General features: G+C 38.6%; 1 protein-coding gene and 1 long non-coding RNA gene across 2 annotated transcripts in view; one reads left to right on the top strand and one right to left on the bottom strand.

The window, feature by feature from the left end:
* The window catches only part of LOC125246326, a 110,182-nt gene extending 85,134 nt beyond the window's left edge, over positions 1 to 25,048 (bottom strand). Inside the window, exons 1-3 of the mRNA XM_048157287.1 lie at positions 24,879 to 25,048; positions 535 to 595; positions 307 to 423 (exon numbers count right to left, since the gene is read on the bottom strand). Of these exons, the coding sequence (XP_048013244.1) occupies positions 307 to 423; positions 535 to 595; positions 24,879 to 24,896 (196 nt within the window). The 5' untranslated portion in view covers positions 24,897 to 25,048. The remainder of the gene's footprint in view (positions 1 to 306; positions 424 to 534; positions 596 to 24,878) is intronic.
* LOC125246396 lies at positions 10,112 to 11,390 on the top strand. Its single transcript, XR_007179842.1, has 2 exons — positions 10,112 to 10,319; positions 10,574 to 11,390. It is a non-coding gene; the product is annotated as an uncharacterized LOC125246396 (long non-coding RNA).
* Positions 25,049 to 27,239: the final 2,191 nt, after the last annotated feature.

The raw sequence follows: 27,239 nt of genomic DNA on the forward strand, positions 1-27,239 counted from the left end.
TTTCTAAATAAGCCTAAAATGTGTATATATAGGGTATATATATATATATATATATATATATATATATATATATATATATATATATATATATATATATATTTTTTTTTTTTTTTTTTTTTTTTTTTTTTTTTTCACTAGGGTATATATATATATATATATATATATATATATATATATATATACCCTAGTGAAAAAAAAATAAAAATTATATATATATATATATATATTTTTTTTTTCACTAGGGTATATATATATATATATATATATATATATATATATATATATATTATTATTTAATTTACATACCTTTAACAATACAATTGGCATCCTTGAAGGTTTTACTGGGCTTTTCATTCCACTCACATTTTGTCCGACAACAGTAGGGCTCCCCACTTCCCATACAGTCAACATCAATCTGCACACCTGAAAATTGTTAAGAGTAAAACGGGTTTACAGAAAAAAAAATGCTGAACTCAGAGAGGAATAATTTCAGATGTTTCCCCAACTGATAATTTTAAATGTTAAATTTCTTACCACCAGTAGAAGCATGCTTCAACAATATGCATACTATAATGTAGGAAGAAATGGTTATTCTCTGTGGACATAAAGAACATCTGGGTCATTCCTAAAGTTAGGTGCCTTTTGGCTTTTAAACATTTGAAAAAAAAAAAAAATCTTGTTCTTTCTTTACTGTTTTATTTCAATTGTGCTGTACCCTGAATAACAGGCCACATGTAGGCTATCATCACACTTGATATGTATACATTTACCAAATTTAGCTAAAAATAGCAGATTCATTAAATAAAGTTTGCATTGGGCTACTGGATAGGCTTTTACTGTGCATTATATATGTCATAAAACAGTTGGTAAATATTAAATGGTTAGCTAACAGTCTTTTCACCATTCACCATTAAAGTTAAATACTGAACTAACACGTTTGGCTACTGTGAACTCCAAAAAAAAGCACCTTTTTCAAGCACCTTATTATGACCTATATTTACATTTTAAAGACATGCGCCCTCTAGCTGGCATAGCTATGAAATGACATATGACTGTCATTACCAATAAAAAAGCGTGTTCATTTAAATGCAATGTGTGGAGTTTTTACACCATTTCTCGTATTTCCATTTAGCAAAACTCATTTTTTTATTAACGACTACACCCACCCCATCCCTAAACCTACCCTTAGTGATTTATAGTGCACATGAATTCCCTGGGATCGAACCCACGATTCCATAATATCATATTGTTATTGCAATGCTCTGTCAATTGAGCTATGTGAAACCCGAAATATGACACAGATAAATGGGAACAATGCATTAAATAAAAGTGTCCTGTTGTCGATAGGGGCGCCACTTTTGTAAACGCTCCTAAGGGTTGTATTTCAGGGAAGTGACAAACGACCTATATGGTTATATTGGTTGGAGAACATGTTGGTTATTCAGCCTGAGGGTGCATGGCACTCAATGTTGATTGACAGGCTTTAATGCGGTCTTCGGGGTCTTTTTGACCCGCAAATGATGTTTGCTCAAATTAAAAAAAATGTTCTTTTTGTCCAAATGGCATGAGACTTTGTACGGTGGTTAACACTTTTAAGATCTACAAATAAAAAAAAAAAAAATGGAGTGATATCTTGTTTTTATGTTAGTGTAAAAAAAAAATAGTAACACTCGTGGTCTTCGGGGTCTCTGGAGACCCCAGGCAACAAAATGTAATTTTGTAACAATATAATATATTTTTTAAAATATAATTGTAATTTTACTCTGTTTATTAATGTTTTTTCTCAACATTTGTGAAGTTTTTGGAGGATTATCTCTGATATCTTTTAAATTTATATAAATAAATTAAAAATTATTTTTTAATGCATGAACAGCTTTTTATGTAAAATTCACTTTATAAAAGGCCCAGATTTCTAACTTTCATTCATGTGGATAACATGGATAATTTGACATGGTTTAGTGTAAGTTTTTTACCCATCTTTTGAAAAATGCAGTTTTAAAAGTAAAAAAAATCAGTTTTTCAATAATAATTTTCTAATAAAAATAATAAAATAATAAAATAAATAATTTTTATTTTTGTGTGTGCGTGTGTGTGTGTGTGTGTGTGTGTGTGAGCATGTTCTTTTTGTATTGGGGATGTTTTTTGCATTTTTGGAAGTGTGCCACTTCATTTCTGTCTATGTGTATTGTGCGTTGTTTCTGATTTTGAGAATGGATTTTGTCCAGTTTCTAAGTGAGGTCTCTGTGGGTTACATTATTGATGATATTATTGAAAAAATGATTTTTTTTTTCAGTACAAAAAATGCTAAACTTTGACAAAAAATATTTTTTATTGTTATAATTCTGATTTCATAACATTTAGATATGAATCCAACTGAAAAAAACTTGTAAAAAGACATCTTTCAGTCATCTTTCATTCAAATAGCACATAGCATATAGTGGAGCTTTACAGCCATCTACTGGTAAAAATGATAGTTTTTTTACTTTTATAACTGCATTTTCCAAAAGATGGGCAAAAATCTTACACTAAACCATGTCAAATTATCCATGTTATCCACATGAATCAAAGTTAGAAATCTGGGCCTTTTATAAAGTGAATTTTACATAAAAAGCTGCTTTTGCATAAAAACCTATTTAAAAAATATTTTTTAATTTATTCATATAAATTTAAAAGATATCACAAATCCTCCAAAAACTGTACAAATGTTGAGTAAAAACATTAATAAACAGAGTAAAATTACATTGGTTTTTAAAAAATATATTATATTGTTACAAAATTGCATTTTGTTGCCGGGGTCTCCAGAGACCCCGAAGACCACGATTGTAGTCCCCAAACGAAGACCACACAGTACACACGCAGAGAATGCTATCTTAGAATTGCCTTAATGTTTTAAAATATTACAAGTTTTGGAGGAATTTCAGTGAGAAAAAAAGCCATGTCTACTCTCAAACATAAAACAACAAAACAGAACTATGAGCATGTTTAACCCTCATGTACTGTTGCGAGTCAATTTGACCCATTTTAATTTTGAGTTGTCCAAAACGTCTTGGGTTACTTGACAGTAACCCTGTTCCCTGAAAAAGCGGGAATGAGATGCTGCGCTTGATTCAGCGCTATGGGAACGTGGCCAGCTGTGAATATGTGTGTGTAACACATCAATAGATATGACTCAGAGCTTTATAGCCTCTGGCAGTGACATCATCAGCATGTGCCTGCATCAGAGGCTATAATTAGATGTGCCACAGGTGCATCGTCAGGTATATTTTGTCTGAAGAGAAGACCTGGGATATCCTTAGTACGGCAATGAAGCGCAGCATCTCGTTACTGCTTTTTCAGAGAAAAGTCAGGTTTCAGTCAAGTAACCCGAGACGTTCCCTTTCAAAAGCTACACTTAATGATGCGCTTGATTCAGCACTATTGGAACGAGAATAACCATGCTGCCGCACTGGAGGTGTCTGGACCCCTACGGTTGTGTAGTGTGTGCTCACAAAAATGCAAGAGGTCACAGACATGAGCTTGTGATGTTGACTCAAGGACGTGAGAGCCCACAGTGGCATGAACATCCAAACTATAATATCTTATGAATGTGTGTGGAGAGGACCAGCCTGACGCTTCACAAGTTGCAGTTGATGTGCCAGTTAAGCTGATGACCTTGCCATTCCCCTTGGGCTGGACGACCAATTAAAACCGCTCCCCAGCTCGACAGGAGGCATCTGTCATTAGCAATCTGCAACCAGGGTAGTCTGAATGGTCTCGACTCAAGCGGGAGACAACTGTGCCCGCATCGTGATTGAATCCCATACAATCCCCAAGTATGTCGTTCTCTGGGTAGGGGAGAGAACGCTGTTTTTGTTGTTGAGTCTCAACAATCGGTTAAAAATCCTAATTTTATTTTTTACTTTATTGACAAAAAACACACACAGGATTGCACATCCTGCCCAATGTACTTCAAACAAACTGCAAATTAAATGCTATGAAAACATACAGTGATTAATTTATTAGACTACCTGTCATAATAAAGAGAGAACATAAATATTTTAGGAGTCTATCAAAAACTTGTTTAAAACTAAAAATGTTATTGCCATTTATTAGGCAAATAACAAACTCAAACAACTAAATAGTCATTATCCAAATATAATAACCCGTCTCTGTCTCTGTTGTTATTGACTAATTGGGCATCTGAAAAAACAACAAAAAAAACAAAAACAACTATGACTATGACAAATATGATTTTTTTCCCCTGCCTTTCTTAATGTATTTTCGTTGATCAGTTATGTAATTGGGTTTTATGTTACATCTATAATGTTGTTAAATGTTTATTGCATTTTTTAATGACTTGCGTTAACAGGATGGTGTTTAGTCTTTCTGTGAATGACACTGTGCACCTTTTTATATTAAACCCAATTTTAGTATTTACCTTATCATGCTTGTGGAAAAGCTGCTTGTGATGAGCATTGATTCCTCATGTGGTTGTCAGTGCATTACAAAGATACAAAACATTTTATTTTAATAGGTTGATAAATTAACATTATATCGGTTAATGCAATACAATCATTTGTTTTTTATTGTAAATGTAAAATAAATTTCTTTAAAAAAATGTGTATATGTATGTATATGTATGTATGTATATATATATATATATATATATATATATATATATATATATATATATAATATCACTATTAGTAAGGATAGTATGATCACTGTATAATTTGAATGCAAGATATATATATATATATAATTTATTTTTTATTATTTATTTATTTATTTATTTTTTACAGTGTAGATACAATGTGTGCTGCGTAGTAACCAAAATGCGTTGGAGCATGTTATACACCCCTATAGTGTTTAGTTTAGTTTAGTTTATGTAGCCATTTCAATTTGGAATGTCCTCAAAGCCTGAATACAATGAGGCCAATGACACCATAAGTATAGCTGTCAAAATAAACCACAGGTTAGAAAAAAGTACCCAGGCTATATAACAATTTTTTCTCTGGTGGATTGATTGCCATTTGTATAACTTCAGTTTTACTACAAATGCCATGGTTAATTTGCGGTTACCATGGTTTAACTATATTAACCGTGGTTTCCATTCAGTCAGTCACGTTCGCAGTTACGGCGATACTGACGAAATGGGGTCTCGCTTGGGAGCCCAGTTCAAGTATAAATAGGACCAGCATACTCACTTCATTTACACTTTTGCTTCAGAGCCGAACAGTTGTCTCAATCGCTTCCTCTGCAGTCAATGTCTTAATTGCAAATTTATAAAAGAAATCTAGTCTGTTTTTTCTGAGTGGTGTCAGCTATGTGCTTTTTTTCCTTCAGGATGGTTTGGAGCAAAGGTTGTCCCCCCTCCACCTTGATGGTTTATGTGGCCGCCATCGCAGCACATCACAATGTGGTCCGTGGCAGGTCACTGGGGAAGCATGTTCCCTCTTGGGACCTCTTTGTCGCCCGGGCGGGCCTACAGAGAGCTCACTTCAAGCCCCTTGAGTCAGTCAAGCTTAAACATCTATCTTTGAAGACAGTGCTCCTTACCACGCTCACATCCTTTAAGAGGGTCGGGGACCTACAAGTATTTTCAGTCAGCGAATCGTGCCTTGAATTTGGGCCGGCTTTGTCTCACGTCATCCTAAGATCCCCGGCCAGGATATGTGCCCAAAGATCCCAACACTCCCTGCACCCTGTGGAGTTACTCCTGCATCCTGCAGCAGTCAAACTCAGTGGAGGTGTCCGACGCCAGGTCCAGTACTTGTGTGCATGCCCGATTGGTCAGCCTTTGTACTGGACTAGATGCCTATATGATGCGATTCCCTGCGGGTAATCCCATATGTTTTTTGTCCACGGTACGGTTTCCCTAATGGTAAACCCGTGTCTTTCCCTGGGTGACCCTATCTCTTTACTGTAATGTTCCTCCCTGGTTAGGTAAGTCCTACGTCAGAGATTTTCATATGTGTTACTGCCCTACAGGTCAGTCCATATGCGTGTTCCACATGCCACCTTCCTTTGGGCAGGGTGTGGTCTCCATAGCAATCCCCTCCATTGGACTGTGAACACTTTCCAGGCGTTTTGGTCATGGCTGAAGAAACATGGGAATTGAGTCCCGAAGCACTCTTACCCTGGGGTAAGGAACAGCAGCTTCGACCATCCCCTGAGTAAGGCCCTGTCTACTCCATCCCGCTGGTATGGAGGACTCCTTTTATCCTATGGAGAACGCTGGAAGGTTACAACATTTGTGGTAGCACTTGCATTGGACACACCACAGCTTGCCAGCATCTGCCTCCCCAACACTTGTAACGTGGTCCAGTTGCTATGGCGTTTTCCATTGGGACCCCATTACATCCGTTTCCATCCAGAATTCATCCAGAATTCACCTTAGTTTTCAATCTTCTTTCAATACCAGTGACTGCTGTGAAATTGAGACCATTTTACCAATCGCATGATGAGTTTTATTGCTTTATTGCAGGGCGCTTGGTCTCAGTTTTTGTCTGAGCAGGAAAATAAAGTCTTACGATCTCAAAATTATTTATGCACTGGTAATTGTACCAATTCAGATGCAACTTCTGTTCCACCTCTGCAGTGTAAAGATGAACTTTGTTGTCTGTTATCTTCGAGACGAGAGCACCGAGGACCCCAGAGTGGAGCCCAAATCAAGGCTATAAAACCTAAAAAAAAGGTATGCTGAGTGGACCACCTAGCCGCATCACATATCTCATTGAGGGGGACCCCCGAGATCAAAGCCTTTGAGGCAGCCATACCCCTAGGGTGCCCGGATAGCCAAAAGGTGAAGGCTGTCCTGAAGTCTCATAAGCAAGAGAGATGGCCTCGACCACCCACTTGCTCATTCTTCCTGATCCGGATTAGTAAAAGAATGAGGACAAAAGGCCTGCAGTACAATCGGTCCTGGGACGTTGGTGGGGACCTTGGGTATATAACCAGGTCTAGGATGAAGGAAAGCCCTGAACATACCAGGCGCAAATTCCAAACATGAGGGAGCAACCGAAAGTGCTTGCAGATCTCCAATTCTTTTGAGAGATGAAATTGCCAACCGGAGGACAGTTTTAAGAGAGAGGAATCTCCCAGACACTTCTTCTAATGGTTCAAAGGGAGCCTCAGCTAACCCTTCCAACACACTAACCAAGTCCCAGGCTGGAGTTTTGTATGCACAGAAGGCCTCAGCCTCTGGATACCACAGAGAAATCATTTAAATAGGGAGTCTCTTCCCACAGAAGAGTCTCCCACCGGAGCATGATAAGCGGAAATAGCCGCTATTTAAACCTTCAAGGTAGAAGGAGATAAACCATTCAAGATTTATACTTGGAGAAATTGCAGTACAAGACTGATAGAAGAGTGGAACAGGTCCAGCTGACGTTGTCTACAGCAAGTAGAAAACAACTTCTATTTATATGCATATAGCGGAGTGGAATATGGTCTCGACAACCTCAGTTGGGTGACCAGATTCTATGAGTCCTGCCCCCTCAGAGGCTAGGCCCAGAGATTCCACAACTCAAGGCAGGGGTGAATTATCATGTCAATTATCAATTATCATCTCCATGGGGGAACAGTGTAGAAGAGACACTAGGTCTGCAAACCAAACTTGGTTCGGACGGATCAGGGCTATCAGTATGAGATGGACCCTGTCTCAGCGAACCCTCTCCAGAACTCCTGGGAACAGAACGATCAGGGAAAATGTGTACAGACGTAACCTCAGCCACGTCTGCACCATGGCATCCAACCTCAGAGGGGCTGGATGAGTCAGAGCACCACGGTGGGCAAAGAGATGTTCTTTCGAAACAAATAGGTCAACTTCTGCATGACCAAATTTTTCTCAAATGAGCTCCACCACCTCAGGGTGGAGACTCCATTCCCCGGGCCTCGGCCCCTGCCTCAACAGGATGTCTGCCCCCACATTTTGATGCCCCGGGATAAGAGCTGCTCTCAGGGAAAGGAGCTTACCCTGGGCCCACAGGAGGATCCGATGGGCTAATCTGCACAACTGGCGAGACCTCAGACCCACCTGATGGTTGATATACAAGACCACCGACATGTTGTCTGTGCGAACCAACACATGGTGGCCCCTCAGGTCTGGGAGGAAGTATTCGAGTGTTCAAAATACCGCCATCATTTCCAGCCAATGTATGTGCCAGGAAAGTAGATAGTCCTCCCAAAGACCCTGAGCTGAGCGACCACTCATGATCGCCCCCCAGCCTGTGAGGGAAGCATCGTTCGTTAGCATTACACAACGACAAGGAGCCACCAACACAAGTCCCTGGGACAGGAACCAAGGCTTCTTCTGGACTTCCATGAGCTCAAATTGAGCTATATTCAACCAATCATTGATATAATTCAATACGCAAATGCCCTGGAGTCTCAGAGGAGCCAGATCTGCATCCACGCATTTTGTGAAGGTGCGGCATGAAAGAGCTAGGCAGAAAGGAAGAACCCTGTATTGATAAGCTTTGCCCCTGAAAGCAAATCTGAGGAACCTCCTGTGCTGAGGATGGACGGATACATGAAAGTACCCTCCAACCCTCTTTGGAACAAAGTACAGACTGTAAAACCCTGACAGCTTGCTGGGAGGAGAAACCCTTCTATAGCTCCTTTTTGCAAGAGCGTCAGAACTATGTGTTCCAATACCAGAGACTGCAAGGGGTCCACCACTATAGGGAAGACCCTGTTGAATTGGGGCGGGCGAGACCCGAATTCTGTAACCCTTTTCTATTGTGAGCAGTCTCTCGAGACTGGCCTCTGGTGTTTTTTTTTTTGTTTGTTTGTTTTTTTTAAGCATTTGACTCGGTGCCCTGAAGCGGCGAATCGGCAGGGAACAACCGAATCAAATGTCGAAGGGCCCTCCTCAGAGGGTCAGTGGAGACCGCTGCGCCCTGAAGCACACGAGGTGGCAGGGTTGGCAGAACGGCTACCTGAGGGCACCGAGGAGGGGCGGATACCATATAGTGTGGTAAAGAACCCTCTTCGGAAGGGGGCTACCCTCGAATGTCCCACGCCACTGGCGTCAGGACCTCTTCGAAGCCTTCTTGGTGATAATAACAGTCCGCAAAATCTGTCTTACCCCACAAAGACTTCAGCTGCGTCGCCTGTCCCTGTCCCCAAGAGATCCGAGCCTTGCGTTATTCCCTCGAGTAACGCAACAATCCCTCGACTTTTATTCCCTCGAGAATAAAGCCAACAGGAGTGGAGCTAAAATAACACAGAGTGCTTGCTGAAGACACAGAATGGATCTCATTAATATTCTCAAACCTCTGAAGAATGTAATCACCCTCATGAGCATAGAAACATCCCCCTCAGTTTCAATGATTATCCCACTGCAGAAGATGATACTGAAATCCACACTGTAAAAAATGACCGTGATTTTAACAGTAAAAGACTGTAAAAATGCTGCGGTGAAAAACTGTTAATTGGTTTACAGAAAGTTCCCGTACTATATACGGTGAATAACTGTAATAGATCTAACGGTACATTTAATGTAATTTTACGGTAAAATACCATTAAATTCACAGTATTTGGAAGTGAAAATAACAATTCATTGTAAAATTTACAGTGAAAAACCATAAATTGACATTCCCACAATTCCCTGCGTGACACTTCACATTTGATATATTTTCGTTGACTCTGTTTCTTCTTAGTTTTTCTCATTTTTTTCTAATCAGTTATGTACATTAGGGTTTTATGTTACACCTAATGTTGTTAAATTAATGTTTATTGCATTTTTAAAATGTCATGTGTGTTACCATGATGGTGTTTAGTGTGTGTGTGAATGACACTGTGTGCACCTTCTATATGTTAGTGCTGTCCTTCTCAGCTTGTGGAAAAGCTGCTTGTGATGAACTTTGATTAATCATGTGACTCTCATCACCATTGTGTTTGGTGATTGTCAGTGTATTATAAAGGTACAAAACAGATATTAGTACTTCATTAGGTTGGTAAATTAACATTAATATCAGTTAATGAAATATGTTATTTTACCGTAAATTTAACAGATTTTTTTTTTACGTTGCTACCGTATTTTTTACGGTAAAGTTCTGGCAACCACAGCTGCCGGTTTTTTACCGTAAATTTTACTGGGATTTTTTTTACAGTGCATGACATCAAGTGCAGAGGACAGTACCACCATCAAAGAAGCTAAGGCAGCCATCACTAAAGACCTTAAAGGCAGATACAATGACCCTGGTGTTCAGGATTTTCTGCACAGAGCCACAGCACTTGATCCAAGATTCAAGTCCCTGCCTTACCTGGAAAAAGCCTGTGTTCAGAAAATCTACGATGATCTAACCACGGACATTGTGGACATTGAAAAGCAGGTATTGTGTTTGTTTTTTGTATCTAACTTAAATTTGATTTATTTAATATATTATAATTTTTAGTTTTTTATCCTAATGATAATTACTGTTTTATTTTTTTATTTTATTTTTTTGACTAAGCCAAGCATATTTAATCTATTTGTGCCTTTTTAATATTTTTCTATTCCCCAGTAGAGAATAACTTTTTGCTGCCATGAGAGCTATTTGTTGTTATTAACATTTCCAAAATGTCTATTTTGTCATATACTCATCAGGGTCAAAGCAGTAAAGCCCAAGCGGCCAGTTCATCCTCAGGAGTGGAGCCAGGGCCATCAGAGACCTCTCCTCCCCAGAAAAAAATCTGCCATGGCAATGACATTTGCAGATTTTTTTTAAAACGGAGGAAAGAAGAACAAAGCCTTTGTCAGACATCATACATGATACTTCTCTGTGGATGAAGACCTACTCGCATGGTGGAAGAGCAATGAGCATAAGTATATCCTCACATTGCTAAGATAGCCCAACATAACCTCGCTGTGTTTTCTTAACGGCTGGGGACATAGTCGCTGCAAGTAGGCCTCTTGGTGTGTGTGTGTGTTTTTTTTTTGTTTTTTTTAATGCAAAATTTTATAGCAATTTTGATAGCCAGCATTTTTGTTTTTAATATTTAAATATATACAGTGGCACTTTAATCTCTAGTTTCCAAATACTGCACTGAGATTTCAAGTGAAAGAAATGTATCCTCACTCTATACTGTTTTTGTGTTAAGATGGTTAAACTTATGCTTGACTTTATGATTATGGCCTTTGCTATTGTTATAGCCTCATTATATTATGTTAATACATTACATTATATATTTATGTTTAAAGTATTTTGACTTGTTTAAAAGACAGAGCTTCAAGAGTTCCTCTCTTTTTCATTTTTTTATTTATTTATTTATTTATTTATTTTGTAAGAGCTACACTGAAGTTGGCAGTTTGATAAATGCAAGTTAATTTTAATCTTTGTGTGCTAAAAAGGCACAGGTTCCTGTAGAGATAACAATACACATTTTCCTTTTTTTTTGCAAAATAAACGAAAAGCATGTCATCATCAATGTCTTCTCTCTTGCTGTATCAAAATCTCAGCTAGCTTTTACTCAGAGATGGTCCCAATAATGTGCTTAAAGTCAAGTAAAATTCAGTTAGTGCATGACCATACGCATACTGCGCCCGCCGTTTTGGGTGGAAGACCAACTTTTGACCCGACGCAATTACACAATGACGAACACGGAGGCGCAGAGGAGAGAGCAAAACAAAACACAAATTAAGTCTAAAATGAGAAATTTTACAAGTAGTGTGGGCTCAGTTCCCACATTCTCCTCCCCCCACATGAAGTTGGCAGGAAGATAGCCTGTTGCTCGCAGTGCTTCTTAGGAAGAAGATGTTTGAGGGGGTTCACACATCCCCTTCTTTAGTTCAGAAGTTTGCTGTGTGCAGAGCATGGAAATCCAGTCACTTGCTCTTCACACAATGTAAGCAGCCCCCACTTCAGCAGTCAGCTGTGTACAGAGCTCGGAGAAGTTCCAGGAGCTCATTCATGCACATGAGGTAGCAACCCCTACAGCTGGGTACAGAGCGCAAGATGGTGCAAACTGCTTACTCATTCAGACAAAATTAGCAGCCCCTTGCCTTATAGCAGCAGCCAGCCTTGCACAGAGCACGGAGAAGTTCCAGGAGCTCACTCTTTCAGAAAATAAGCAGCCCCTCGCCTCAGAGCAGTGGTCAACCGTGCATAGAGTACAGAGAAGTGGCAACTGCTCACTCATTCACACAGAATAAGTAGCCCTCGCCTCAAAGCGGTGGTAAGCTGTGCCGAGCAAAAGAAGTTCCAATCGCTCACTCAATAGTGCGATGTAAGCAGCCTCTGTGGAGCAGCAGCCAGAAATCGCTCACTATTCCACAACAATGTAGGCAGCCCCTGTCTCAGCGCAGAGGTCAGTTGTGCAGATCACAGAAGTTCCAATCCCTCAATCATTCATGTGATGTAAGCTAACCCTGCCATGGAGCAGCAGCCAGCATTTGCTCACTATTCCACATGATGTAAGCAAACACTGCCTTGGAGCAGCAGTCCGCCGTGTGCATAGCATAGAGAAGTTTTGGCTGCTCACTCACGCTGCATAAGTAGCACCTGACTTAGTCCCCATTTACTCTAGTGTATTTTCGTTTTAAAATGCTGCATTTACATATGTTTTTCTATGGTTATGCATGTCTTTTACACTATGCCAGCATTTTCGAACCTCGAAAACGGAGACTTTCGAAAACGCTGCAGACGTCATTTTAGTTTGAAAATGCCAGGGTTGCGTATCAGTATAAACAGACTTTTGAAAACGATGGCATGTCTGCCCATGTTTGCTCTGCGTATCCTTGACGACCATGTAAACAATAACATGGAGCCTGAAATGCAATCTTTTCTGACTTTGTTGTAATTTTTAGCAGCCATTGTGCAATTAAACTCTGCAATTTTTTGTAAAAGCAACTGTTTAATTGTTCATGCATGTTCAGTGGGGGGTGGGCAATAACCCCCTGTGCTGGGTTGTATCAATACACTCTGATCATCTATTGACGATAGCCAGAGATATTGTCAAAAGCACCAAATATTGGCAATATTAACAGGATTTGGTATTTCCAATTAATGTAGGCCTGTTACTGCATTATTCTAGTCTTTTATTATTACTATTAGGTTACTTTATTTAATGAATATTATAATAAATTTGCCCCGCAATCACCGCATAAGTGAGGATAATAAAAGATCAGGCTATAGCTCCTCTTTGAAATTGTTTTTTTTTTTTTTTTTTTTTTTTTTTTTTACAATTAATGGCATGCACATTAAAATTATTAACAGTCTTTTTTCCTAACAATGCATCAATGAAAATTAAGAGCAGCTTTACTTAAAGCACCAACTTGATACACTTAATACAAATGGATTAAATTACTTAATTTAGTGAATATACCATGACTGACAACAGGTGGATTGATACCTTGCAGCAGCCATTTTGTAAAATGCATTTTTCATGAAAATTGTCACTGGTGACGGTCACTGGTGTTACCTTTTTATAAAAATTGTCACTGGTGTAGCTGTCACTGGTGTTACACATTTATAGATAAACTTTATTTAAAGCTATTCATTTAGTTCTTTTGCATAAAATAGAACTAAGATTACATGATTCTAACTTTTCTTTCTCATTGTTAATCCTCCTTTGGGCAAGAATGGCTAAATTGAGGCCATCTGGCTAAATTGAGTGAAGCTGAGAAGCAGCGACTTTACAGACAGCTTTTTACAGACATTTTTAAAATGTTGTTTATGCTCTTTTACTGATGTCAATGATAAGTTTTGATTGTATACCAAATGTAAAAATGTATCTACTTAATTATAGTTGAAGAATAAGGATCTTTGGTCTTATATGTATTTGGTCTTGTGGTCTGGTGATTCATTGTGTCACTGGTTACTGGTTTTTGTCACATTAAATAAAATGTGTCATATGTGACATGGTAATAATTTTACACTGAATTCTGCTACACTCAAGAATTAAGATTTAAAGGATTGCATAATTACTTGTTTATAACTGTTTTTCAAATATTTTCATTGTTACAGCAAACACATTGTTGCACAATTGAATTAACATTCAATCACACTTTTAACTAGATAATTACTGATTAAAATAAAATAAATAAATAATAATTTGCATTATCATTATTATTCTGTAACTCTGACTGCATGTGCTGAAAAAAATGAGAAATAATAATTCATAAAAATGTTTAAAATTGCCAGAGAAGTAAGGTAACACCAGTGACAAAAAAATTGGTACATGCGGTCTTTAAATAAATGCAAAAAAAAAAAAATTCATGTCATTTATGTGTATTCATAAAGTCAAAGTGTAATATAATAATGTGGTCTAAGTTTAAATGTTAGAAAAAGAAATACATTTTAAGACATTTTGTCATACCAAAAGTGGACGTTTCTGTAGAATGACCCAATAACGAGAAACTTTCTCGTAAAAATGACTTAGTTTCTCATAATAACGAGAAACTTTCTCATAATAATGAGAAACTTCAACACATGCGCAGAGCAGCTGAGCAGAAGGGCATGGCACGCTAGCGAAATCCTCTGGTCAAAGTCTTGTAAATGCGAGAACAGAAACATGGCATGTTATGCAAAACAGTTGTTTTCGTTAAAGTAATCTACAAAGTGCAGTCTATATATAGTATCATTAAATAACATCAGTTATATAAATTATCAGTATATCTTCAGTACTTTTCCATGCGCACGAGAAGGTGGAACGCAAAGAGGTTTCCGTGGTAACGGTGGAAACTGTTGCATGAATGCGATGGCTTACAAAACTATGAGATTAACAAAGGAATATGACATTTATTCCTAAAATGTGTGGGTTTATATGTTAACGTTAACACGTATTTCGCGGATGAGTCTAGGCTATTCAATGTGCAAGTTTGCCTAGACATACAGGTGCTGGTCATATAATTAGAATATCATCAAAAAGTTGATTTATTTCACTAATTCCATTCAAAAAGTGAAACTTATTAGTTTCATAATACGTATATTATATTCATTCATTACATACAGACTGATATATTTCAAATGTTTATTTCTTTTCATTTTGATGATTATAACTGACAACTAACGAAAATCCCAAATTCAGTATCTCAGAAAATGTGAATATTGTGAAAAGGTTCAATATTGAAGACACCTGGTGCCACACTCTAATCAGCTAATTAACTCAAAACACCTGCAAAGGCCTTTAAATGGTCTCTCAGTCTAGTTCTGTAGGCTACACAATCATGGGGAAGACTGCTGACTTGACAGTTGTCCAAAAGACGACCATTGACACCTTACACAAGGAGGGCAAGACACAAAAGGTCATTGCAAAAGAGTCTGGCTGTTCACAGAGCTCTGTGTCCAAGCACATTAATAGAGAGGTGAAGAGAAGGAAAAGATGTGATAGAAAAAAGTGTACAAGCAATAGGGATAAACGCACCCTGGAGAGGATTGTGAAACAAAACCCATTTAAAAATGTGGGGGAGATTCACAAAGAGTGGACTGCAGCTGGAGTCAGTGCTTTAAGAACCACTATGCACAGACGTATGCAAGACATGGGTTTCAGCTGTCGCATTCCTTGTGTCAAGCCACTCTTGAACAACAGACAGCGTCAGAAGCGTCGCTGTCTGGGAAGGAAAAGATGTGACTCACCACATTTAACAGTACATGAAGGTTTATGACTGGGCAAGTGCTTTAGGACCCGGTTTAAATTAGAAAAGCTTTCCAGCGCCTATGTCTAGGCAAACCTGCACATCAAATAGCCTAGACTCATTTGCGGAAAACCCACACATTTTATGAAGACGTTACACTTAAACTTAATGAATAAATGTCATATTCCTTCGTTAATCTGATAGTTTTGTAAGCCGTCGCGTTCATGCAACAGTTACCACCGTTACCATGGAAACCACTTTGCGTTCCACCTACTCGTGCGCATGGAAAAGTTTTTAAGATATACTGATAATTTATATAACTGATATTATTTAATGATACTATAGATAGACTGCACTTTGTAAATTACTTTAATAAAAACAACTGTTTTGCATAACGTGCCATGTTTGCTGTTCTCGCATTTACAAGACTTTGACCAGTGGATGTCGATAGCGTGCCATGCCCTTCTGCTCAGCTGCTCTGCGCATGTGTAGAAGTTTCTCATTGTTATGAGAAAGTTTCTCGTTATTATGAGAAACTAAGTCATTATTACGAAAAAGTTTCTCATTATTATGACATAGTAAATCATTATTATGAGAAAGTTTCTCAATATTATGACTTAAAGAATAATATTTTTTACTTTACTGTGGCGAAACGCGCTTCCATATTATCAGCATATTATGTTGAAATTTGTCTCTCGTCGTCTCTGAGAAAATATGCTCCGTTAATGCAGCGTCAGATGCCTACAGGTCAGTCACTTTTTACTTTCACTTTCTGTATGCCAAGTGAAAACTGACCAAGGTTAAAGGTGCCCTAGAACGTTTTTTTTAAAAGATGTAATATAAGTCTAAGGTGTCCCCTGAATGTGTCTGTGAAGTTTCAGCTCAAAATAGATTTTTTTAAATTAATTTTTTTAACTGCCTATTTTGGGGCATCATTAGGCTGCTGCCCCTTTAATTGCTCGCGCTCCCCGCCCCCGAGCTCTCGACTCTATATACATTGCATAGTTCACACAGCTAATATAACCCTCAAAATGGATCTTTACAAAGTGTACGTAATGCATGCTGCAAGCATGCATCGGATCATGTGAGTATAGTATTTATTTGGATGTTTACATTTGATTCTGAATGAGTTTGAGGCTGTGCTCCATGGCTAACGGGGCTAAAGCTACACTGTTGGAGAGATTTATAAAGAATGAAGTTGTATTTATGCATTATACAAACTGCAAGTGTTTAAAAATGAAAATAGAGACGGCTCTTGACTCCGTGAATACAGTAATAAACGATGGTAACTTTAAAGGTCCCATTTTTCGTAGTTTTTTGAAGCTTTGATTGTGTTTATAGTGTGCAATATAACGTGTTCATGTTTCGCGTGTAAAAAAACACAGTATTTTTCACATAATTTACTTATCTGTATACCGCTGTTTCCACTGTCATAAAAACGGGCTGATGACTTCCTTGTTCTATGAAGTCCCTCCTTCAGAAATACGTAACGAGTTCTGATTGTGCCAGCGGTTCCTGTGTTGTGATTCGACAGCAGCTTAGCGCATCTTGCCCGGAAAGTTCACGCCTCTTACCATAACGTGGAGATGCATGCGCTCAGTGTTATTGTAAACATGTCTTTAATTTTACCCTATCAATTTGAGCCGGAATCAGACCCGGTGATTGGACTGCGGGATGAAAATAACAGCGTTTCGATGACATGGCGACAAACACACTCTACAAACGCAACTCTTGTGTATTCCTGTGGGCGGAGGTTAGTCAAAAAACTGTTTTAGTGACGTCATTAAAGAAGGAATTAGAGGGATGTAGTCCAAACTGGCCGTTCGATGTAGGCGACTTCTGTTAAATAAAATATCTCGCTTGGCATTGAACGTTGAGCTTTAAAATTTTACAGATTTTATTTATACTCTAACAACAACATTACACACTAACTAAAGTTTGAAACATGGGATCACGAAGAACGGGACCTTTTACCACATTTAACAGTACATTAGCAACATGCTAACGAAACATTTAGAAAGACAATTTACAAATATCACTAAAAATATCATGATATCATGGATCATGTCAGTTATTATTGCTCCATCTGCCATTTTTCGCTATTGTTCTTGCTTGCTTACCTAGTCTGATGATTCGGCTGTGCACAGATCCAGACGTTAATACTGCCTGCCCTTGTCTAATGCCTTGAACATGGGCTGGCATATGCAAATATTGGGGGCGTACATATTAATGATCCCGACTGTTACGTAACAGTCGGTGTTATGTTGAGATTTGCCTGTTCTTCGGAGGTCTTTTAAACAAATGAGATTTACATAAGAAGGAGGAAACAATGGTGTTTGAGACTCACTGTATGTCATTTCCATGTACAAACCCGATTCCAAAAACGTTGGGACACTGTATAAATTGTGAATAAAAACAGAATGCAATGATGTGGAAGTTTCAAATTTCAATATTTTATTCAGAATACAACATAGATGACATATCAAATGTTCAAAAAATAAGTTGATTTTAAATTTCAAGGCATCAACACATCTCAAAAAAGTTGGGACAAGGCCATGTTTACCACTGTATGGCATCCCCTCTTCTTTTTATAACAGTCTGCAAAAGTCTGGGGACTGAGGAGACAAGCTGCTCAAGTTTAGGAATAGGAATGCTGTCCCATTCTTGTCTAATACAGGCTTCTAGTTGCTCAACTGTCTTAGGTCTTCTTGGTAAGATCTTCCTCTTTATGATGCGCCAAATGTTTTCTATGGGTGAAAGATCTGGACTGCAGTCTGGCCATTTCAGTACCCGGATCCTTCTTCTACGCAGCCATGATGTTGTAATTGATGCAGCATGTGGTCTGGCATAGTCATGTTGGAAAATGCAAGGTCTTCCCTGAAAGAGACGACGTCTGGATGGGAGCATATGTTGTTCTAGAACTTGGATATACCTTTCAGCACTGATGGTGCCTTTCCAGATGTATAAGCTGCCCATGCAACCCCATACCATCAGAGATGCAGGCTTCTGAACTGAGCGCTGATAACAACTTGGGTTGTCCTTGTCCTCTTTAGTCCGGATGACATGGCATCCCAGTTTTCCAAAAAGAACTTCAAATTTTTATTCGTCTGACCACAGAACAGTTTTCCACTTTGCCACAGTCCATTTTAAATGAGCCTTGGCCCAGAGAAAACGCCTGCGCTTCTGGATCATGTTTAGATATGGCTTCTTTTTTGACCTATAGAGTTTTAGCCAGCAACGGCGAATGGCACGGTGGATTGTGTTCACCGACAATGTTTTCTGGAAGTATTCCTGAGCCCATGTTGTGATTTCCATTACAGTAGCATTCCTGTATGTGATGCAGTGCCGTCTAAGGGCACAAAGATCACGGGCATCCAAAATGGTTTTCCAGCCTTGACCCTTACGCACAGAGATTGTTCCAGATTCTCTGAATCTTTGGATGATATTATGCACTGTAGATGATGATAACTTCAAACTCTTTGCAATTTTTCTCAAAGAAACTCCTTTCTGATATTGCTCCACTGTTTTTCGCCAAAGCATTGGGGGAATTGGTGATCCTCTGCCAATCTTGACTTCTAAGAGACACTGCCACTCTGAGAGGCTCTTTTTATACCCAATCATGTTGCCAATTGACCTGATAAGTTGCAAATTGGTCCTCCAGCTGTTCCTTATATGTACATTTAACTTTTCCGGCCTCTTATTGCTACCTGTCCCAACTTTTTTGGAATGTCTCACTTTTTTTCAAAATGTCTCACTTTCAACATTTGATATGCTATCTATATTCTATTGTGAATAAAATATAAGTTTATGAGATTTGTAAATTATTGTATTCCTTTTTTATTCACAATTTGTACAGTGTCCCAACTTTGTTGGAATCGGGTTTGTACTGAACTCTTGTTATTCAACTATGCCAAGGTAAATTCAATTTTCCATTCTATGGCACATTTAAGACTCTTTCACCGGCATAACTCTTGCACAAAGTTTACACGTTGTTTGCGTGATATCCATTGGCTCGCCTTCTTGGTTTAAAACGGAAAGATTTCCAATATTGCGCAGCGGATTTGCGCCACTGTTCATGCAATGTAAGATGTCTTAAGCCCTATTCGAATGGGATCAGTTTTACATGGGGAGGTGGAGTAAAGTAATTTTACCTCAGGAGGTCTGTAATATTAATTGGCCAATTCGCACGGGACAAGACATCTCAGTAAAACTAGCAGAAGTGGGAGGGGTAACTCGATTTACGCACTGCCGTCACCTCCCTGTCGTCATGTGGGTATACGTTGCTTCCTGATACCATGTGCGCAAACACATATAATGTAAATATATAAACTATATAACAGTTAGATCCGATTTATTAATTAAATTCTGATTGGAATATGATGGTAATAGGCACTTAGCTAAAGATAAAATTAGTTTTGTGCCTCTGACAAGTGCTTTCGATCTTCTTTGTGCTCTGAATAATATGGAAAATACTTGAGGTTTGCCACAGACTTGTCCCACCACCTACAACACAAATTAATGTTTCTTCAAGTGCTTCCATGCTTACAGAAAACTACTTTTAAACAGGAAATGACAGAATTTTACCGTACAGCGGGTCTATTCGAACGGGATTAGTATTACCTGAGGTAATTTTTCCGGACCTTTTTACAGAACGTAAAAGTCGCCGTCATCTTTACTGACATTGTCCGTAATGATTACTGAGCACATTCGGACGGGACTAAAATCACAAAGAAGCTCTGGTAATAATTACTTTACCCCCACCTCCCCATGTAAAACTAATCCCATCCGAATAGGGCTTTAGAGCAGTGATCCGTGTTTGTAAATAACGATCGATGTCACCCGAACGATTTTAACGTTTTAACGCATACGATAACACCGGTGTGATGAGAACGTTCAATGCGTCACTGCTAAATTCAAACCTGCTTTTCCCGCTGCTGGCGCTGAGCCAGAGATGGACTCGCTCAGTGCTTTTCATATTTCACAACTATTCAGTGTTTTCAACCACATGTTTATTTGAGGTTTCAGACATTTAAATGAGGTCTAGGCTGTTTGTTATATGCAAATTCAATTATATATGGAAGCTGTAATCCTTTAAATTGTAATTTGATGAAGTTGTTTATTTCAGATACAATGCGTATGAAACAATAAAGCTTAATCTCTTCTCCCAGTTCACCAGCAACTTATGTTTATTTCGGAAAAAAATGATGAATTTACGTGATGTAAATCCGACATCTATTTTTTATCAATAACAACCCAGCTAACCAAAATACGTGACTGTTACGTACCTGCAACGTAATTTGGTGACCAAACTTTCGTCGTGGTGACATAACTAGTTACGTTGTGGCAACCGGAAAAGTGAAATTCACGGATACGTTGCCACAACGTAACTTTGTGACGTTGCCAGTTAGTAACTGCGACGTTGTGGCAACGTCGTGTATCAATAGTTGTGTGTTGGTAATCAGTTGGTAATTTTTATATTTATTTATTTTTCTATGGGGGGACATGCAGTAGTTTAACCTAATTGATGTCCTTATTTGCCCAAACTAATTTAAAGGCTATTCCAACAGCTGTGAACGATGAATGCAGACTCAAAATGAATTAAATTCATTTATTTTGAAAAACACACAGAACATGAACAAAACTCCAAATAAAAATAATAAAATACACCCAAACTATAAATAAAAACATACAGCCTACAGCTAAACATAACATAAAAGCATTCAAGATGTTTTGCACTCAGTGTTAAAAACATATGCTATGCTAGCGTAACGTTTTGCTAACATGTACGATCAAGGAAAGATACCATATAATCACAGAGGTAAAAATATTAACAAAAGTACTTAAAGTAGACTGCGGGTAATGTTACTTAACCGATCTGATGCAGTTATTGACCTTTATTGCTATAAAACTGACGAGAAACACGGAGAAATGTCGACGCTGTCCTCTCCAGCAGCTTGAATGTTTTCCCAGTTGCCATGGCAACTCTAACGGGCACCAGCACTAACGTAAACATAACAATAAAAAAAGGTTTTGCATCTAAAGTTAACTTTATACAGTTTTATAAAAGCCATTTATTCGTTGTCACCTCAGAAAAAAAAATTATTCTCTTAGAAAAATTAACTTTACTCTCTTGTCAACATACTGTGCACACGGCGCGCACTCCATTTGTGAAGGCGCGCGCTGTATGTCACGTCACTACATATAAAAAGCAGTCATCCATATTCTGACTTGGTGAAAAGAAACAATTTTTTTTTCTTAAGGGACATTTCAGTCTTGTGTCTGACGTTTAATTACACATTTTAAATAGCTAATTCTGGTAATAATAACATATCAAGAACGTGTAAATGATGGTAATGAAATTACGGGCACATGACGTTGCTGTTACGTTGCCAGTAAGTCATGGAATGACCATTATCCACCTGTTTCCGCAGGGCGCTACTGTAAAAAAGAACGTGGGTACAACTTCCGGTGAGGCAGCGGAAGTAGCATACCAATGGTATTTTGTGTGTTAATTAGCGAAGAGGCTAAGTGTTTTTCGGATCATTGTTTACTTTGTAAAGTTGCAAATCTTTATGAGAGATATCGTTACGGCGCTCAGGGACAACATTTCAGTTTAGTACATTTATTAGTTAATAATATCACAATACAATAAACAGTTTTCGTGCCCTTAATTGCCCTTTACTTTACTGACCTTCCACATAAGTGCTGCTGCATGACTACAAGAGCATCCTGACCCTGCAATACATGAACAACCCGCTGTCTGTTCTTCACCTGTCACTGATGCACCTAAGCCATATGATGTTATATTTTACTCATAACCTGTCGTGGGTGCCAGAGCCAGTCGGGTTTCCACTGTCATATAGGCTATGCGATGGTTAGGTTAACCATTGCGATAATAAATACACTCGGAAAATACTAGAGACTGCTTGAGGAACGTAGACAATTCTTATATTATTTATAATCGTGTATTTATTTGGTTTAATGTTTTATCTGTCTCTTCCCTGTGCCTGTTGAATCCTGACAAATGCATATCTTTCACAGATTCACACACACTCGGTTAACTCGTATAACCCATAACTCCCGTTGTCTTCTCATGAGCTCCCTCTGTTGCTCTGGCTTAAAGGATCAGGATAGATAGACAGGAGAGATCGTGCAAACGTCCTCGGATTGCAATCATCGCATAATTTAGAGAAAAATTAATACAAATGCACAGAAAAGTGATGCAAACATAGGGTATGTTATCAATATATTTCTAAATGTGTAAGCCTTTGGATTTAAAAGCCTTAATGCAGTTGTTTTGTGCATTCTTGTAATCGTAAATAAATGAAGCAGGTGCAACTGAATAAGTATGCGATTTCTTTTTATGTCAATATAAATATCAGTTAGATTTAGCATGATTGATCTGCACTCCTGACATAAATTATTGTTACTTATTTTTTTATTGTAAAACATTGTTCAAATATTGATGCTGGAATCTTAAATCTTTAAGTAAAAGTCAAACATTCGCAAGTTTGGATCGCTATAAATCTTGAATGACTGTCAACTGTTGAATGAATGAGTGTCACGTCCAGCTTGTTTACTTCGAACCGGAAGACACTCCCACTTTTGACGCAAGGCCTCATGGGGCGTAGGAAACTTGTGGATATTACGAATAGAGTACGTATCTGGAACGTCCTTGGTTTTCTTATAACGTTAGGAGATCGTACTGACGACGTTGTGAGATGGTAATTTGATGGTAATAATATTACGGGTATACAATGTTGCAGTTACGTTACTAGTAAGTCATGGAATGACCAATATATTACGAATAGAGGACGTATCTGGAACGTTCTTGGTAATCTTATAACGTTAGGAGATCGTACCAAAGACTATAGAATAACACAAGACGTGTCACTCGTATTGTTTTGAATGGGAGAAAGTGTAACGCGCAATATGGCGGAATAAGTCCTGCCTTCTAAATAAGAGCCAATCGCCGACTGGTAAAGTCATCGCGTCACTTCAGCGGCCGTTAGAATCACCGGTTTCTATAGAAACAGTCAGACATTTAGGTCTGTGCATGCGCATTAGCTTGATCCAGCCTGAAAAATCTTTTTTTTTTTGTCATGATTCGAGCATTTAGAAACTAAATTTATGAGCCGGTTGTTGTTAGATTTCATTGGTGATTTCAAATATTAAATTTAATCGTAAGTTTGGCGAACAGTTTTGGAGAATTTTATGTTTCCCCATTCAAAGAGATAGGAGCTGCATGATGCCCAGAATGCCCGAGAGGCGTTTCAAAGATGGCCGCTGAGTGAAATGACTTGTCTTAAAGGGACTTTGTTCGTACTGACGATGTTGTGAGATGGTAATCTGAAGGTAATGAAATTACTGGCATGCGACGTCGTAGTTACGTTGTCATTTAGTAAGTCATGAAATTACCAAAAAGTACGAATACATTACGTAACTGTTACGTTGTGTGTTAGCTGGGAAGATCATTATAAAGGTGTTTAAACAAAACACATTCACCTCCACATATTTGACAATCGGAAATATCATATAATTCATGATATAGTTAACAAGTTTGTGAGTTTAAATAAAAAAGGAAAAACGAAATAAACGTGATACCTGTCATAGCGTGGCTGCATGTGCGTCGCCAATGAATTTAAAATAATGTTCTAAAACAGGGTTTCAAGTTGATGGCAAGCAATTAATTAAATTATAGTTAAATCGTTAAAAATCCAACAATTGTTTTAAATTAAAAAAAATAAATAAATAAAAATAAATAAAAAATCTGCTAAATAATATTCAAGTAAAAATTGATAAATTTGGTAACAAAAATTTATATTTTATTTATTTATTCTGCATGTCATGTGACCATTCAGTTACAGAACGTGTCTGCTCAATTCAAAGTGGGCTGAACGACAGTCTCAGCACGCATCAGCAGCAGGAGTCAGATACCACCTCACTTCGCCCATTTCCTCACCTTTGACCGACTAGATGACGGAGGAACATTTAAAAGAGAAATGTAAAAGCGCCTATTTAAGCGAGTTTGTCATTGATTGTACTGTTGTTGTGTTTTTCATTAAGAATAATAATGAACCCATCATTAAAATGCGTTAAAGGGCGTTCATAACCGTGCGTGTCCACTGGCGCGGTGCCATTGCCCGTGTAGCCGTGAGCATTTTACTTTCACTTTTGAATTAGCGATTTAAAAGACCCCGCCGTCAATTAACAGGTAGGAAAATTTACTCACCGTCACATCCCCCGGGCCCCCTTCCAGAATTATGAATGCCCCCCCCCCCCCCCCCCCCCCGGCTCTAATAATAATAAAAGTGTTCTGAATGAGCAGTAAACTTACCCTAAAATAAAACTCCATAGTTGAAGAAGTCACTTGAAGTCAGTTGAATCAATAATTTAAAAAAATATATATATCAAGAATCTTCTAATAAGTCTTTAGCTCAATAGATCTGCTTGATCGACGGTTGACTGAACCTGGATCATATTTCCCTTTTTTCCTTTTACTTTCAGGTAGGCTACGTCTAGCACGTCACGTCAGTGATTGTCAAACTTTTTTGGTCACGCCCCGCCCTTTTAAACCTTTTTAAAAATCTGGTGCACAGGTGCATTTTATATTTTAAAAATGATTAAGATTTTTCAAATTGAAAACTGCGATGAAAAACACCTGCAATAACTTTGTAATGCAGTTGCAAAACGGATGCTTTTGTATGAACAATATAATCAGTGGCCGCAGTGAGCTCTTATGACGGCACCTCACAAGCTCAGCTTGTATCCACAGCTGCAACACGGCAGCGGAGCGAAACGTTTACAACTTGAGATGCCGTCCGTGCTCATGATTTTCTATAGTGAGGAATATGGGCTTGTTCAGACGGTGACAAGTCAACGGAAGCTTTCCGTGGTATATGGGCGTTCGGAAGTGCTTTATAAAGGCAGAGCAGAGCACCAACCGCTATCACTGATGCGCGGGTCAATGTATAAACAACCCGCACCCGACCGACGTTTTCAACTAACCCGCCCACAACTCGGACCGGCAAAAAAAAAAAAAAAAAAATATTGTACCCGACCCGCATTTTTTAAAAGCAGTAAATGCTCATCGTAGCGTCATTGGGCCATAGACATAGGAACTAGGGGTGCGGGGGGGTGTGGCCGCCCCCCCTCCCATATGCCCCCCATCAGCCTTCCTGGCCTATAATATCCATTAATCCAGCCTGTGGAGGAGAGAAATGTTTCAGGCCCTGACGTGGAGCGCTCAGAGGTGCAGCGGCGAGAGCAGGCAGTTCTTGAGGCAGCCCATCTTTTTCCATTTCAGCTGTCTAGATGCATATTATTGATGAATGCGATGTTTATGTTTCGACCCTGCTTGAAGAATTCATAAGCAGGTCAACTGAGAGAAGGCCCACTTTTGGAAAAGTGTGAAAGCCCTTAGGAGCGCAAACTGTTCTTTTTCTGAATGCTGTATGATATAGCCTCGTGTTATGTAATAAAGGCTTGATTTATTCATTTATTTCGTTTCATTTTCTTAACAATTAAGATGCTGCATGTTTATCCAGTCTAATAGAAGTCTAATCAAAAATCCCGCCCCCTCTCAGAAAATACATAAAACTGACATTACTGAGCTATATGCGTTTAAAATGTGTAAATAGCATCACAACATGACAAAGCCAGCAGTTTGGTCATCATCTTTCATTATTTGGGCAAATGTCTCCCACACTTTGCTCTTTCTATTTGTGTATTTGCGGAGCTTCCACTCCCCAGTCTTCACCTTTTCTCCTGCCGCCTCCATCTCTACCTGCAGACTGAGTTCGTGCATCATCTTCGCGCCAGTTATTCAGCTAAAGTGTAGGCCTATGGTATTTCATAGAAAATTGTGTCTAGTACTATATAAATTACAAAGGTTTAATTGGCATCTTTATTTCAAACAACCCGACCGACCGCGACCCGAATATCGTTAAAAATATTTTTGGATGACTCGTAATCGCGGGTAACCGCGGGTAACCGCGGGTGACCGCAGGCACCCGCTCATTTTGGATCAACCCGCGCATCACTGACCGCTATTCATGCACTTTAGCCAAAGTCCCCTTATGTCTTTGCTTTAATGCCGTTGGAATGGCTGTCCCCTATCTGTCAGTCATTGCGACGTCGTGTGGAAAGACGAAGCACAGGGAGGGCTCAACAGAGCACATGCCCTTTTTGCCGTTACACTCCGAAGTGCTCTTTTTTTCTTCTTCTTCTTCAATAAATAAATGCATCTGGTCACCCTTTACGTCTATCTGTCTGTTTTACAAATGTAGCCAATGAACGGTAAGAGATTGTGACTAACTCTTGTTGGATCCTAAGGTAAACCCAACTCCCACCCCCTCTATCTTGACTGAATGAACTGATGTGAGTGATGAGAGTGTTGAGTGATAGGTCGATTGTGGATGCAAAACTACATTTACATTTACATTAGTGGCGCAACAGAGTAAGGCTCTTATATTTGGCATTTATGGACACTGGTTCGAATCCGCCCAGGTGAAAAAAAAGTACATTTCTATAATATACTTAGAGTGCTCTTTTTACGTGCAATAATTGTGCTTTTAATATACTATCTCTGTATTAAAAAAATATAAATACAGAGATAGTATATTAAAAGCCAATTTTAGTTCATTTTTCATGGTGTCTCAAAATTGCACAGTTGAGTACTGTAGGGAAAACACCCTAG

Source organism: Megalobrama amblycephala, linkage group LG14, assembly GCF_018812025.1.
Source record: "Megalobrama amblycephala isolate DHTTF-2021 linkage group LG14, ASM1881202v1, whole genome shotgun sequence".
NCBI lineage: Eukaryota > Metazoa > Chordata > Actinopteri > Cypriniformes > Xenocyprididae > Megalobrama > Megalobrama amblycephala.